This window comes from Xiphophorus hellerii, chromosome 7 (genome assembly GCF_003331165.1).
Source record: "Xiphophorus hellerii strain 12219 chromosome 7, Xiphophorus_hellerii-4.1, whole genome shotgun sequence".
Classification (NCBI taxonomy): domain Eukaryota; kingdom Metazoa; phylum Chordata; class Actinopteri; order Cyprinodontiformes; family Poeciliidae; genus Xiphophorus; species Xiphophorus hellerii.
The window spans coordinates 10,217,807-10,232,836 of NC_045678.1; the positions used below are offsets into that span (position 1 = coordinate 10,217,807).

At 37.2% G+C, this 15,030-nt stretch overlaps 1 protein-coding gene across 3 annotated transcripts in view; it reads right to left on the reverse strand.

The window, feature by feature from the left end:
- Positions 1-15,030, reverse strand: part of itgbl1 (integrin, beta-like 1) — a 44,545-nt gene that overhangs the window by 14,066 nt on the left and 15,449 nt on the right. For 2 of the 3 annotated variants that reach the window (XM_032567832.1, XM_032567834.1), the window contains exons 3-7: positions 14,229-14,375; positions 12,056-12,178; positions 10,315-10,455; positions 4,879-5,019; positions 4,435-4,581 (exon numbers count right to left, since the gene is read on the reverse strand). In XM_032567832.1, coding sequence (XP_032423723.1) covers positions 4,435-4,581; positions 4,879-5,019; positions 10,315-10,455; positions 12,056-12,178; positions 14,229-14,375 — 699 coding nt within the window. The remainder of the gene's footprint in view (positions 1-4,434; positions 4,582-4,878; positions 5,020-10,314; positions 10,456-12,055; positions 12,179-14,228; positions 14,376-15,030) is intronic. The other variant, XM_032567833.1, reaches the window with a different exon arrangement.

Sequence of the window (15,030 nt, forward strand, 5' to 3'; positions counted from 1 at the left end):
TTTCAACAGTGTTAGTAATTAACTCATATTTGACAAATAATCTTATAGAAGAGTTAATGTCTAAATACTACCATTCGTAGTTAGTACATTTTAAAGTGCATTAACGCCAAATAGAGTCTGTATCCATGCAGACATATTTATAGTGTTAAAACCAAATTGACAGTGTTCATTTACCATGCAGATTTTTCTATGTATCAGAGTTTTATTTATTATCTCTTGTATACCAGTTATCCTCGTCCCCCTTTATATCTTATATCATTTATGTCTTCCAAATGTTAAAATTAACCAGGGGATTGGCAGCTGAATTTACATAGGCAGAGTAAATGGAGGCAACTATTGATTTTAAGTGAGGCTGTCAAAAGCTATAAAACCTTTTATGGAAATGCCACACTAATAAAGACATTTAAGGGCTATATGCCTACTCATACCCGGTCCTCAAGAAGTTGCTATTCCACTTCAATCAGTGGGCTGTCGGTGAAGAAGGCCACTGGGAAGGTTACTGATTGAACTTGCTATTGCCTAATGATGACGATTGTTTGAAAAGCATAGTCTCTTCTGAACTACCATTGGAATTCTGTGCAATGTACAGTACAGACCAAAAGTTTGGACACAACTGTGTGTCCAAACCTTTGGTCTGTACTGTATATCAGCAGGAACGTCAGACTGATATCAAAAACTTGAATGGTATGGCACAGATGGTGTCAGAAGAGTTAAAAGAAAAAAGTTTGAAGAATTTCCAATTAAATATGATCTGAATCTCATCTAAGTCCTGCTTAATTAAGCACAGTAATAACTGGTGAAAAACAATTGCACCAATCTAAAATGGGACCTGTCCATCTGCCAACACACCAAGAAAAATAACACCTTCTAGACCTTCCAGTTCACAAAGGTCATTCAAGAGACTGTTATTTGTCTTCATTTAACAGAGTTAGTCATTTTTTTGCATGTACAAACTTATTTCTGTTTGTTGCTTGTAGGGTACATTCTTGGCTCTAAAGAACAGAAACACACCCAGGATGTGTATTTGCCTGAGTTTGTCTTCTGATGACTCACTGAGTTAAATTAGTGGCAATAAATAGTGCAGAAGGGAAATTTAAAAGACATCTAGTTGACTAACAACAGCATCTAGTGTGTTTCCCCTGTCACATTACTGACACTTTTTATGACCATGCATTTTTAAACATGCAACACACACACAGGCACACGCCATGCTTATGGCGGTCCCTCTTCCTGCTACAAATACCACATGGTGCCATCTGCTCTGAGAACTCAGTTACCCTAGTAACCATTGATGTCATAGTATCATAGCACCCTCGTCTTATCAATTATCTCCGCAGTCACCAAACCGCTAACATCAGTACGTGTGCTTGTGTTTGTTTACTTTGTCATGCTGCCTTCAAAGACTGGCGGACTTTGATTTAAGACAGTTTGTGTAACACTGGGCTGAAATTATATATATATATATATATATACAGTATATGTGCTGTTATAAGGGAAGCCAGGAGACTTTCCATTTATATTTGTTTGCATAAATGTTTAAGAAAACATAACATCCAAAGAGAACCACCTATTGTATGATTTAGGGCCAGCTAATCAATATAGCAATACTCAAATTCCAAATGTACAGGATTAAAACATAGCAGATGATGTGTGTCTGGTACAACATCCCACAATGCTGGAGTTACTCTGTTATTGTCTAACACAGACAACTTCGTGCACACCAGAGAGAGGAATCCCGAGAATCAGAGAGAAAAAAAAAAATGTTGCAAGCAGGTGTTTCCTTGAGGAAATACCACAGTATAAAGAATGTGCTATCCACAAGCATCTTGTCTCCACCACTCAGGAAGAAAGACTCTGAAGCTGCTGCTTCAGATTTCAAGGCTTTTCCGCTCAAGCTGCCATCTGTACCAGCCGCATTCATCCATGAGTAAATGATTTTCAACGTCTGTCCCCTTCGTTTTCCCTCTTTTTCACTCTCTGACTCTCCTAAAGTGATTCCTGCTCGGTGTGTGTCCGTTTTCTGAGTTTTCACACCCTTCCATACTATTATTGAAGTACTCTAATTTGTCATATGATATTTGGATTATTCAAACAATAATCCAGAGGTAAAACAGCTATACCAATGCTTCTACAACAGTGACCTAATCAGGCAAACAAAATAATAATTGCTACCCTAACAGGTTCTCTCCATAGTGTGTCAAATTTAGACATTTTTAACTAACAGGAATAGAGACATAGGTCATGTTTTGTATCAATGGGAGAGGAGTTTGAGTTTTGACAATGCATTTACAGAATTCCTTGTTTTTCTTGGTCATAAATGAATTGCAAAAAGAAAGAATGTGCTTAGTGGAGGGAATGCTCACTGCCAAGTAAATGGACAGAGTAGGAAGCATTGTGAATCACATTAACTTTACTTGTGCACACAGTAATTTGAAGATTCACTCAGTTGCAGCATTTGGAGATAATCTAGAGGTACCACTGGAGGAATTAAAGTTAATTAACTCTCCCAGAAAAAGCTAATCGTTTTTTTCCCTGCTTCGTCATGTGATTGCAGGCACCACGAGTCTTCAGCCTTGTTGTGGTATTAGTTTAAAGCCATCACAATCACTTTATTTTACACAAAATGTCCTAAGTCGTTCATATATTAACATAACACTAAATTGGTCCTATTTTAAGCCTGCACTTATTGCCGCAGATCTGATGTTGTCCCATGGTGGTGTTTACTTTGTAATGGAGTTATCGCCATGGTAGCAGCCGGGGCGCTGTGTGGTTTCAGGTTCCTGATTTAATCAGCAGCTATGAGTGTGAGGGATATGCCTGCTATAATAACACGCATCACACAAAAGTGCACATGTCATCCCTTTTGATTTGGAACAAAGCAGCCGCTGAAAAGCTAGAGAGTCCCTGCTGACCTCCCCCGGAGTCAAATGAAACATGAAATCAATGCTTTGCGTTAACCCCTGGATAAATCCAGAAGCGGCGAGACCTAGCGGGTTAAGTCTTTGTGGCGTCGCCCACCTCCATCAAAATTATTACGTTGAATCGGTAATTCACCAGCTTTCACCAAGTTCTCTTTGCAACTGCTGAATATGTCAGGTGTTCTGGAGAAAACGACGAAGAGGTTCACAAACAACATGAGCAGAACAAAAATACAGAGAAAAACTTTTGAGTCATTCTATTTTTTGTTGTTGTTGTTGACATTTTCAAAAACCAAAGCAGTTTAAAGATCAGGAATAATTTAAGTATGGTAATGATAAACTTGGGTTTTGGAAGCTCTGCAAGGTCTATTAGTTTAACACAGCATCCCAGCATGACGCATGAGGGTAAGAGGATAATGAAGAGCTGAGAAAACACACAGCCACCATACATTTTCTTCAAGCTGCTGAAGCTGGCATGTTAAACACATTGCTATTGTCAAAACCTATTTGTGAATGACAAAAAAAAAACTCTTAAAGAATGAATGTGAACAAACCGCAGAAGGACTACAGCACATCATTTCACTTGACTTTAAGATGCATAGCATGTGACACATACAGTGAAGATCTCTCGACTTTAACAGTTAAAAGAGCAGAACAGATTGGTGGCATGACATTACTGTTTTCCTATTGAGAGTCAAATATATCTCTTATCATTTACCAGTCACACTGTACAAACGTCCAAACATGGCGGTGGAGTCATTATTTCAAGCAAAAGTTATTGTGACAGGGGCAAGAAGACCAGTCAGAAACCTTTTAAAGAGTTCTTGACACTTCGAGGAAAAGTATGAATACATACAAGTCAGAACAATTATCCTGCCCAAATCTGGCTTTTTAAAGCTCTGAATGCCTTTTTAGGTTTTATTTTACAATTTTACAGTTTGTGTTTAAGAATTCTAAACAATCATTATGAAGTTCTGATTGTAGATTGAAAATAAATAAATAAATGTCCAGAATCCATTTTAACAGTGTTAAAAACAGAAAAATGTGAAAAACAACAACAAAAAGTTACCTTGAGTAGCAATCTGGCTTTTATAACATTGCCATTGGTATAAGGCTGAGAGAAGTGCAACCTGGACATTTGATTTGATTCAACAAGTGGCTCCTCAACAACTGTCTTCAATATTATATATGTGTAACTAATACTAAATATGTATTAAATACAGTTTCACAACAAAAAAGTCTTAAATGCAATCTTTGCCTGTAAAAAGTTGGCTACATTTGATACATGGTATCATAAACCTGAATCCATTTCTTAGATTTTGCGATTATTTCATATATGAAAAAAAATAATAATAATATATATATATACATATATATATATATATATATATACAGTACATACTGTATATATAACTAAAACTGATAGAAATAGGACACATATGACTGGAAATTGCTTGTGTGACAAACATAAGCACAAGAAAAGCTTGCACCAGAGACCTTCGCAAACAAGGGATACCTCGTCCATTGCAGGGTAGTTTTGAAGTTCCTCTACATTTCTTCAGGCTGCTATCCAAAGACAGTGAGCAACTGAGAGGGTGCTCACACTTCTTCCCTGTCCATCCATCCTTGCAGTCACACCTGCCACAGTTACACTGACCATGACCTGCCCAGAGAAAAGGGGAACAACTATAAGAAGAAAATATATCTAACTGAGAGAGAAAAAGAAACAGAAATCATTCCACCTAACATTTTTAAATCACATAGAAGACTTACCGAAATGGCTGTGATGTTACACTGAAGTATTATCAGTTATAAGCTTTGTGTTGATTGTTAAGAAAGGTAAGCTAAAGGTATGCTAAACTGTCTTTGCAAGTATGTATTTAGCCTCATAAGAAAACATTCCACAAATAAGGGGTTTACTGCAACTTTTTCATTGCCCCTTTTCAAGTAATATTCTGACCTGAGCAGAAGTCATCAGTGTATCGGTCGTACGTCGCGTGACAGTTCCTCTCATCGCACTCACAGGTGTCTCCATGAATGTCCCCCCAGTCGCCAGAGGGATCTACATCATGGCAGGTACATTCCCCACACACACAGGTACCTAATGTAAAAGACACAAAAGACATGATGTCAATTATGTGGTGCTCTACAGCACATCAATGGAATGAGGGGTCTTTACAGTTATTTAGACGTTCCGACTGCGTTATCCATCGGAAGTATACAGGTTATTGATAATAGCTTACAATGAGATAATGTTATGATTCACAAATCGGACCCAATGAGGTTCGATTTGTGAAATAAGGCCTCAAAAACCAAAGAGATTATGCATTTTTATACTTAATTTGCATTCTTTGATAGATCTACTGTATACACACACCCCTTGGATTTTTCTACATTTTGTCCAGGTACAAATACAAAACTTCATTGTAATTTATTGTAATTTCTTTTTTTTTTTTTTTTTGATAAACCAGCATGACGTAGTGCTTCATTAATAAGTGAGTGAAAAATAAAATGTGGTTTTCAAGTTTACTTACAGAAATAAATCTAAAAAAGAGTGCTATTTGTATCCGCACCTTGGCACCTCTCTTTTTCTGTGCTCACTAACACCAGCTGCTCTTCTCACTCAAAAGATGAATGTCATTCCAGCTCCTGTAAGTAAGTTTCTGACCTCTACAAGGCTCTGTAACAACAAGTGCAGCACCTGTTCAATACTGTCTGGCACAGATGGGGAAAAAACTATATCAACACTACTGCCATGAAAGATATTACAGTTTGCGCAGCCCAACATCAAACAAAGGAGTGGTGCTCTTTTGAAGCGCAATGAAGCAGCAAGAAATGAATGGAGAAACTTTTCCTGGTGAGGATGGAGGAGTGCAGCAGATTGAAGTGAAGCCTATGTAACTGTGAGGGACCGGATTTCATCTTAGACCCAATGGGCATCTCTGCTCCGCTGTGCCATGGAATCGACTCCGCGGTACATATGCACCCGTTATGGTCAATGACGGCGCTTACACCACCTCCGCACAGTGGTGAAAGGCGATGCAGTGCGTAGTTAGAACCAATCCTATTTTTGCCAGACGCCAGAGCAAGTGCAGAGTCAAACTTCAAAGGCCTGAAATTTGAAAATAATTCACAGAGATAGACTACATTCAGTGGGAAAACGAGCTATATTAATGTATATTTATGCATATATGTTGTCAGCAAGTATCATTTTTGACTATGCATAAAAGAAAATGTATGGATTTTACTCTGAAACTTATTACATCAAGTTCTGTTGCTTCAGTTGTAGTAGGAGTGTCTGACGGGGCGGATGAAGTGGGAGAGAAAGCGATGGAAAATTAATAATTTTAGAAGTTGAGAACTATAGTACTTTATATGATATTTCTTATCGGTTTTATGACTAGATTTATTGCACAATCTTTCTTTTCCCATGTATGCTTCTTGGAGCACCTCTGTGGTTCACAGCGGAGCAAATCAGGATGGCCTGGAACATCTACAGTCCAAGTGTGCAGCAGAGTGGAGCAGAGACGCATGCAGTGTAAATCCGGGGTTACACAAATAGTAGTCCTCCTGTTCAGTGAAGATCATTTAGACAAGTTGTCAGAAATTATTTAGTGATGTGTAATAATACCAAGAAGGGAAAGTATTGTTCCAGTTTAAGAAACACTTAAACTCAGAAGAAAATTAGAGAAATAAGGAACAAATAAGCATGGTACAGAGGCTTTGTAATTCAAGTAATTCCAGCTACCAAAACACATCTTATGTATTTTTGGTAGAATCATATTTACTGGTTTACTTCTGATGTTATTTATAATTGTAGATAATTTTCTTTATGAAAATATTATTTTGTGGCAATACATTTAGTCCTGTTGAGTTAGCACTCCTAATCTATTTAAGTAGTTGTGAAATAGAACTAGTGTTAAACTAGTTCTTATAAATAAGTGAACAGAGAAATAAATGATTTATTAATGTAAAGCAGACGTATGAAATGCAAGTTAAGAAATGCCGCTGCTGTCAGTGTTAAAACAAAGTGATTAATTTCATTTCTAATTAATGTTTAACTATTTATCTATACATTTTAGTTTTGTCTTCTTTGAAACATTAATAAACCTGTTGACAAGGAATCATCTCTCTTCAGCATCTTAGAGAGACATCTTAGAGAGGCATTTTACTGATTGTCAAGCCACGTAGTGCAGCACATCCTGTAAAAGTAAGCAGGTTGAATTCAAATGTAATTACATGCATTCCAGTACAGATCAATTAAATTTAGCTCATAATCCAATTCAGTGCAGTCAGACTGACTAAATTGCCCAGGAATAAAATGTTGCCTTTCAAAGGGAGCCAGCAGATTGCATTTGTTAATAGGAGGTAAGGTTATATGATGGGTGTTCTTTTCAATGACTTTCATCAGGTTTTTTTTCCAGAATCATTCCAGCATACCATAAAATTAAATATTCATGACTAAATTTATTCCAAAAATTGCGTTCCGCCTTCTCCAAAGATCTATAATTTTTAATTTTTTTTATCTTGGAGGAAAAAAAAAAAAAACTGCCTCCAAAATGAATTTCCTCTTCCTTCAGGTTTTTAAAATCTTTATTCCTTCATTTATCTTTTCCCTCTTTTCTTTTCATTTGTTTAGCCCAGGCATTAGCAAAGCAGCAGCCGGTGGAAACCTATTTCCTCTTATCAGTGGAGACAGAGCACCGGGAGCCCCAGGGGAGAAGGCCAGCTGGCAGGCCGGAGGGGCTGAGGCTGCCGCATGTCTGCCCTATGGCTGAACGTTCAGTCTCCCTCACCCCCTCATAACCCTGCAGTCCTGGATTAATAGATCTATGAATTATCTGTCTGTCACAAATATCATGGATGAACTGAAGAGAGGTAATAGAAACACCTTTATTATTTTCTAAATGTTGCAGTTATGCTATATGTTTTATCCAGGCATAAACCAACACTCTGGCTCTTCTCTGTCTTCTCTCTCTCTCCGTCTCTCTCCATAAACCAAGTCACCAAAGCAGGAGGTTTGATACTTTAGTGAGTTAAAAGATAATTATCTGCAGGTCAGATCATTAAGCTATTTATCCCACAGTGTCAGAAGAAAATGATTAGCTAAAGAAAGGATGGAAGGAAGACTTTTACCATCTCGTACCTAACAATATGCTTCACATCTCCAGATCTGTGCACAATAATTAAATCAACTCATTTCTTAATTGTGTGACTCCCGCCACCCTCATTCCATCCATTGTCTATGATCAGTAGGAACAGTTTCAAAACCTTTTAAGTGAAGAATAATACAAATTAATATTTGTGGTAACTGCTATTGAATGTCTGTTTATAAGGGTTCTTTAACATACAATGTTCAGGTTTTTTTATATTGAGGAAGTTTTTTTGTTGATTTTATTCCTTCTGGTCTCTTATTGATGAGGTTATTATTTTTTTCTTTTTACAAAAAAATACATTATTTTAAATATTATTACTCAGATATATTTGCTTGGTGTTGTTCCATGCATTCCATTTTCATGTATTTTCTTTAACTTTGTTTAACTTTGCAGAGTCTGACTTACTTCAACTTCACTTACCCCATTGTTGATCAACATGTTCTTCCTATCCGTTTTGGTATTGTAAATTTTTTTGTTGCTTCTCTTCACCACTCTTTCACTTCGCCCCATAAGACGTAAAATAAAGGCCCTGACCCACCAAACGACTGCATTTGTTTTGCCCACCCAAAGAAAGAACAAACCAGACTTAGGCATAGCAAAGAGACAGTTCAGTTCAGAATTATGTGCAAAGCAAATAAAATCTGTCTTCACTGCAGTTTGAGCATAGCACAGACCTTGTGTTTCTTCATCTATGGAACAAAAGTAGTACAGTGTTTCTCAAGGAGGAACATGCTATCTATTTCTCACAGTATCGCACAAATTAGTACATTTTTGAAAGATTCAGAAACTAAATGTTGAACTGCTTCATCCCTTACACAGTGAGGTTGTTACTTTAGTTTTAAAAAGTTCCATTAAGAGCCTCCGTTAAGGCTAACTTCTAATTTCAACCTTTGACTCTGGAACAAAGACCTGACGCAAATAAATGTGCAAATTGCTCCTCTCAATGCCTTTAGTGTTTGCACCAGCATGTTATTTATATTAATTGCCTTGTTTATCATAGTCAGATGCAGCACATAAAAGACAAAAAATTTTTTTTTTAAATGGACCCAAGTCCAATGAAAAATAAATCGAATTTATTTTAGAATAGTTCTTCCTCATTTGCATAAAAACCTTTTTCCTAAATAATTACCAGTGATTACAGAAGCTGAACCTCTCAAAGCTCTCTCACTGGGCAAATCGACATCTGCAACACAAAACTGGCCACCCTGGTATACTTTCTTCTTCTTCTTCTTCTTTTTTTTGTTTTGACAGTTGTGCTCTTGACCAGAACTTGCGGCTCTGTGATGGGACTCCCATGCAGCCTTATTTCAACCAACCAGTTACTGAGCCCTCACCCAGACAGCTGTAATTAATTTTTGAGAAATTCCCTGAAATCGTGGAGGAGCACTTCAGTTAACTTAAATGAGATATTCCACTGATTGCTTGCTCGCCATGCTCTGATGAGTCACAGAGCATTTTTTTATTTTTTTTTAAGGCAGTCTAGAGTCTGGGTTGTATTTAGTTCTTTGTGTTTCCTGATTGTTTTATAATTTGGGCTATTCAAACAGGATGAAAAGCACTGACCCGGTGTTTCCATGTTACCCATCAGGCATGTTAAGCAAAAGCAACATTTTGCACAAGCCCTACATCCTGCTGTTTTAAACAGTCCCTTTCTTGAAGCTGCTTGTTTCATGAGAAGACTGATTAATGTCATAAACTTGATGATTTATCATTTAATGGCTGAAATGAAAATGGTCTCATTTTGATGATGATGATCATAATGATGATGATGATACACAAATTAGAGTTATTTCATAAAAGGTAAAATCTGGGAGGGAAGACGAATATAAGGATATGTTTTATTTTTCGAGGTGAATTTCATCCTTCTGATGATTGAAACAGACAAGAAATTTGACTGCGCCTCTTTAGCTTGTTTCTTGTTTCTAGGCAACACAAATACAATGAAATCATTACAGTCACGCTGTTTATGTTAATAGGTCTGAAGCTTATTATTCATCCCTCTCCATTCTGCAGTTTTATGGCTTTGCAAACCACTGTCAGTATGCTAATGAAAATTTGTCCAGATGGAAAATTTCCAAGTTTATTTATATGAAATAAAGTTGTGATTCTTTGCAATCAGATATTTAACTTAGATCAGTTATGGTTTTCTGGAATAGTTCTATATTTTCTTTATACTCAATAATACTGTTTTTTCGAGTTTCTGTAATGTCTTATGTTAACAGTGAAGAGGACAAACAAACCTCTGTTGCTGCAGATTTTGCCATCTGGAGATGTGCATTTCCGCTTGCTTTCCCATGGGTTGATGTCACACTGGAACTCACATTTGTCTCCATGCCAACCAGCAGCACAGTAACAGTTTCCACAGTAACACTGGCCATGGCCTGGAAGGACATGGAAGAACTCATAAATTCTCATCCAAGAGATTGATAGACATACTTCTAGATATTAACAATCTTACTTTTGCAGAAATCAGATTTGATATCACTCTTGATTTTGTAATTTCTACTTTTGCACATTTGTCAGCCACAACCTGAATTTAGTCAAACATAAACATAGATAATTTGCAAAGAACGTGGCATATATTTTAAATCTATCAGCTTGCAGCTTTAATGTCCGGCTTTGTAATGCTATTGTAAAGATTTTTTTTTTATAAGATAATGAATGCATTTCATATATCACCGCAAGATTTACAATCTGAAATCAGAAGCAACATTTCTTTCTCGAGAAATGAGTTTTAAACTTTGATATTGTTGCCTTGTGTGTATAAACTGAAGAGATTCTACTCATGACTGACTCCATTGAACAGATGCTGAACATCGCTTAATGTCTAATGTTGATTATGCAGGGTAATGTAACACATTTTATGTGCTGCTGCAGGGCGGGATATGAGTAAGTAGCATACAAACTAGTAGCATTGTACAGTATGTTGAAAAAAGGTTCCTCTCCTTTAACATTTTCCTTTTTCGTCAGGTATCAAATACGTCAATGTATTTCATTAGGAATACATTGTATAACTCAAAGTAGTGCATTAATATGAAAGGGAATAAAAAAAGACTCACAGTTTTCAGAATATTTTAGAAATCTGAAGTGCATTTGTGTTCTGGCGCCTTTAATCTGATGCCTCTGAATGAAATACAATGCTAGCAACTGTCTTCTAAATTAACAAAAAGTAAATCCAGTGCACCAGAGGGCAATATATAGACAGGACAGCTATTACTTGTGTAAATCTAGCCTGGATGAATGAGGTCTAGAAAGCCTTCATGGAAAGAGAGCCAAACAAAGTCTCATCAAATATTCATCATACTCAACTTTTTGACACATCAAATATTTGGGAAAAGTGCTCTAGTCAGGTGAAACAAAAGTTGAACTTTTTGGCCTACATGTATGTGTTGCAGAAAATAATCTGTACACACAATCTCCAGAAGGAAGGATGGTTCCAGCACAATGATGTAAAGAGGTATAGAGGGAAAAAAATGACCAAATATCTGTCAGTAGATCAGTAAAGCTGGTAACATTTCAATCAAGAAATTTGCTTAGTATTGAACTGGGAGATTTGGAGGGATGCAGAGTGCAAATTAATGGCACAAGTATTGAGATTTCTATTTGAAAAGTTAAATTGCTTTGTTACGTGCTAATTTGTGGTAACCTATCATGTCATAATTTCAAATGTAACAAAATGCAAGGCACTGCATATGATCTTTCTGGTCCTTTCTCTGTGACCAAGAACAGACGTAGATAAATGCAGTGCCTATGCCTTTATGATTCCATACCTGAGACGTTGATCCTAGACACGCAAAACCTTTTTACCAGTAGTTCAGCAGACGTTCAGTTGCAAATTTAATGCACAAAACAGATAAAGAAGTAACAAAGTACGAGTGCTACCAATCTGTGGATGTCTTATCTTCATAAAATTGTCATTAAAACTCATTTGTTTCTCAATGCAATGTCTCCTATAGTTGAGCAACTGTGAGTGTAATCTACCTCCACAAACCTCTCCCGTGTCTTCATCCAGACATTCGCCGTCATCACATTCACAGAAGCGTCCCGTCACTAAGCCCTTGTCGTCATTTTGGTCACACACGCAGCTCCCACATTGACAGGTCCCTGTAAAAAAAAAAAAAAAAAATGTAAAAGTCTTACACACAACCGCCAAGGCTCTGAGTCTGTGTTAAACTTTGCAGTAGATACTTGCATTTAAATGGTAAAGTGTGAGTAAAATATTTTTATGCAGTGAACTGGGAGATTAAAGAATCTGGTTTACAGCTGTTCATTGGAGGGAAGTATTTTTGCATCAAGTGCCAGCAGGTTTAAGCTGGTGTTTGACAACTAAAGGTGGTGGTGTTTATTTATTTATTTATTTTGGCATGTTTGCTGGAGCTCTTTGGATTAGGTGTTGAAGAAGCAGAAGGCTAAACAGACACATGCGGTGAATACATTAGCATTTCTACATATTCCAATAGGCCACATCCTATGCTTTCACACACACTCTTATACACATCCCACACGGATATGCACACACCCACTGAGATTTGCTTATTCCTCATTTAGCTGAAAGCATTTGAGACGAGTGGAGAGGACGAGCCCAGATGGACAACTGGCTGTACATGTTTGAAAAACAGCCTTGACCGACGGTTGACCTGACATCATCCACGCAACATCGAGACACAAACACATGGCCAGTGGGATCGAATTATACATAGACGAGATGTTAGGGGTTTTTGGTAGTAGCATTCTTAGACGTCTTTCAAAGTTTTTATTTTTATATTAGCTGCTTAGTCAAATTTGAATGCTAGGTAGTGATTCACCAATAAATAAAGGAAAGATAGCTGTTAATACACCTTTATGTAGTTTCTTTGTTTTTCAAGAAGAAGGGCAATATCTTATTGAAATATGTGGAGACTCTTGACCAAAGCAGAGAAACATTAAAGCTGTCTCTGAAGATATTAGCTGGCTCCCGAAAGCGTCTTTTTTTTATTATTCAAAGTAGTGCATAGTAGTGAAGTGGAAGAAAAAAAGATGCAGGTGATTTTACATTTTCTTTGCAAAAAAAAAAGAATCTGAAAATTATGGTACGTTTCTCTAATCGTTAACAGATTTGTATATCATGAGAAGATTTAAACCAATCTTCTGTGCAAAATAGAACAACATCAGTCAGATTGGATAGAGAGCATCTAAACATGTATGTTCAAGTCTTGATAAAAAATCCCCTAGATTTAGGTTTAACTTCCCTATCCCTGACAATGAAAAGCATCCAAACAGCTAGCTGCTGCCAGTACCATGTCTCCCAGTGGGAGGTACTGTGTTCGCGCTCATCTTCACTCTTATTTCTCTGCATGAATGCGCATGCTGAATTTGGGCCAAAATGTTCTGGTCTATTCTGACCAGAATACTTGTCTTGTTTTTTATTCAAAAACAACTTTCTGCTTGCCATTTTCATGAATGAATTTCCTACAGTTGTCTTGTCAACAGTTTTTTTCCATCCCAGCTGTGGAACTCAAAAGCTCCTTCAGAGTAACCAGGGTCCTCACAGATTACTGTTCTCCCTTCCTGGCTTGTCAGTTTAGGGGTACAGCAATTTATTGAGGCGGGTGTCCGCCTCAATAAATTGCTCAATAAATCTTCCTTTGTGTGAGCCTTTGGGCACCATTTTTTTCCCATTTTTGGATCATGGATTAAACAGTACTTCTTTTGCTGTTCAATATTATTTTAGAACCTAATCCTGCTTTATAACATCTCCACATGAGTATCCTTGACCTGGTGGGTTCTTTGGTCTTGATGAGGTTATTTGAAAAAAGCTTTTCAACTAACCTCAGAGGCCTTGACAAGAACAGCAGTATTTATGCTGAAAATAACACATCATTGGAAAGTGAAAATTGCATGTTGCAATTTTCACTTTTGTTTCATAAAGGTTTTTGTAAAACATATCAATTTCTGTTTGTTTCACTAATGATGCACTACTTTGAGTTTGTCTGTTACATAAAATCTCAAATTCTTACACTGAAGTTTCTGGTTGTAGCATGACAAAGTGTAAAAAAAAAAAAAAAAAAAAGAAACAGTCAAGAAGTAGGATTAACTTAGGATCTTTGCAGTAGATTTGCAGCTTTTTAAACCTTGTCGTTTTTGAATGCTGTGTTTTGATGTATTGTTGCAGTACCTCTGTTGGAGCAGACCACCCCCTGTTGATTTTTGCACAGCTCTCTGCTCTTCTTGCTTGATAGGCTACACTCCTCCTGAAACTGGCAAGCCTCTCCAAGCCAGCCTTCGTCACACTCACACATCCCACAGTCACAGTAGCCACGGTCTGGGGGGAAACATAACACACCACATGCTGTTTATAAGTGCCGGGAAACGTGCAGGTTACCAGTTCTTCACATCAAAACAAGGACATGAACGTTATTTCAAATATGTAGTCTAACATTGCATTTTCAGGTGAATGGGGTTGTGTCAGAAAGTTACTATAAGTAAATGTTTTTTAAGCAACCACTACCAAGTTTTCCAATGCCTTTGACATGCCAGCATCCCATATGAATTTATCCATGAAAACACAGTTCTGTGTTCAGATACCCAGATAGACTGGAGTCATTGTATCTCATTATTCTGATGGCCACATTGAGCAACATGAAGTAGAGGAAAAAGGAGGAACCATTTGATGCAAATGAAAGCTGTCAACAAAGTTATTATGAATGTTGCTCTCATTGCCTTTTAGCAGTGAGGGACCTTGCATGTCATGCTCGATACTTCTCCTGGCTCGTTCATCATGTAAATGTGGCGTTGTTTTGAAGGGCTATACATCAGTCATTAAGAACATGGAGGTCCCCTCATCTCTTCTCGTTATGGAAGCATCTCTGGGGACTTGTCCAAGAAAAACTGACTCTTGAAAACAAAGAAGAACCGGAAATATTGCAAATTGCAGAAAAAGAGTGCACCTAGACTCCAGTTTAGCTGCCGGAAAAAAA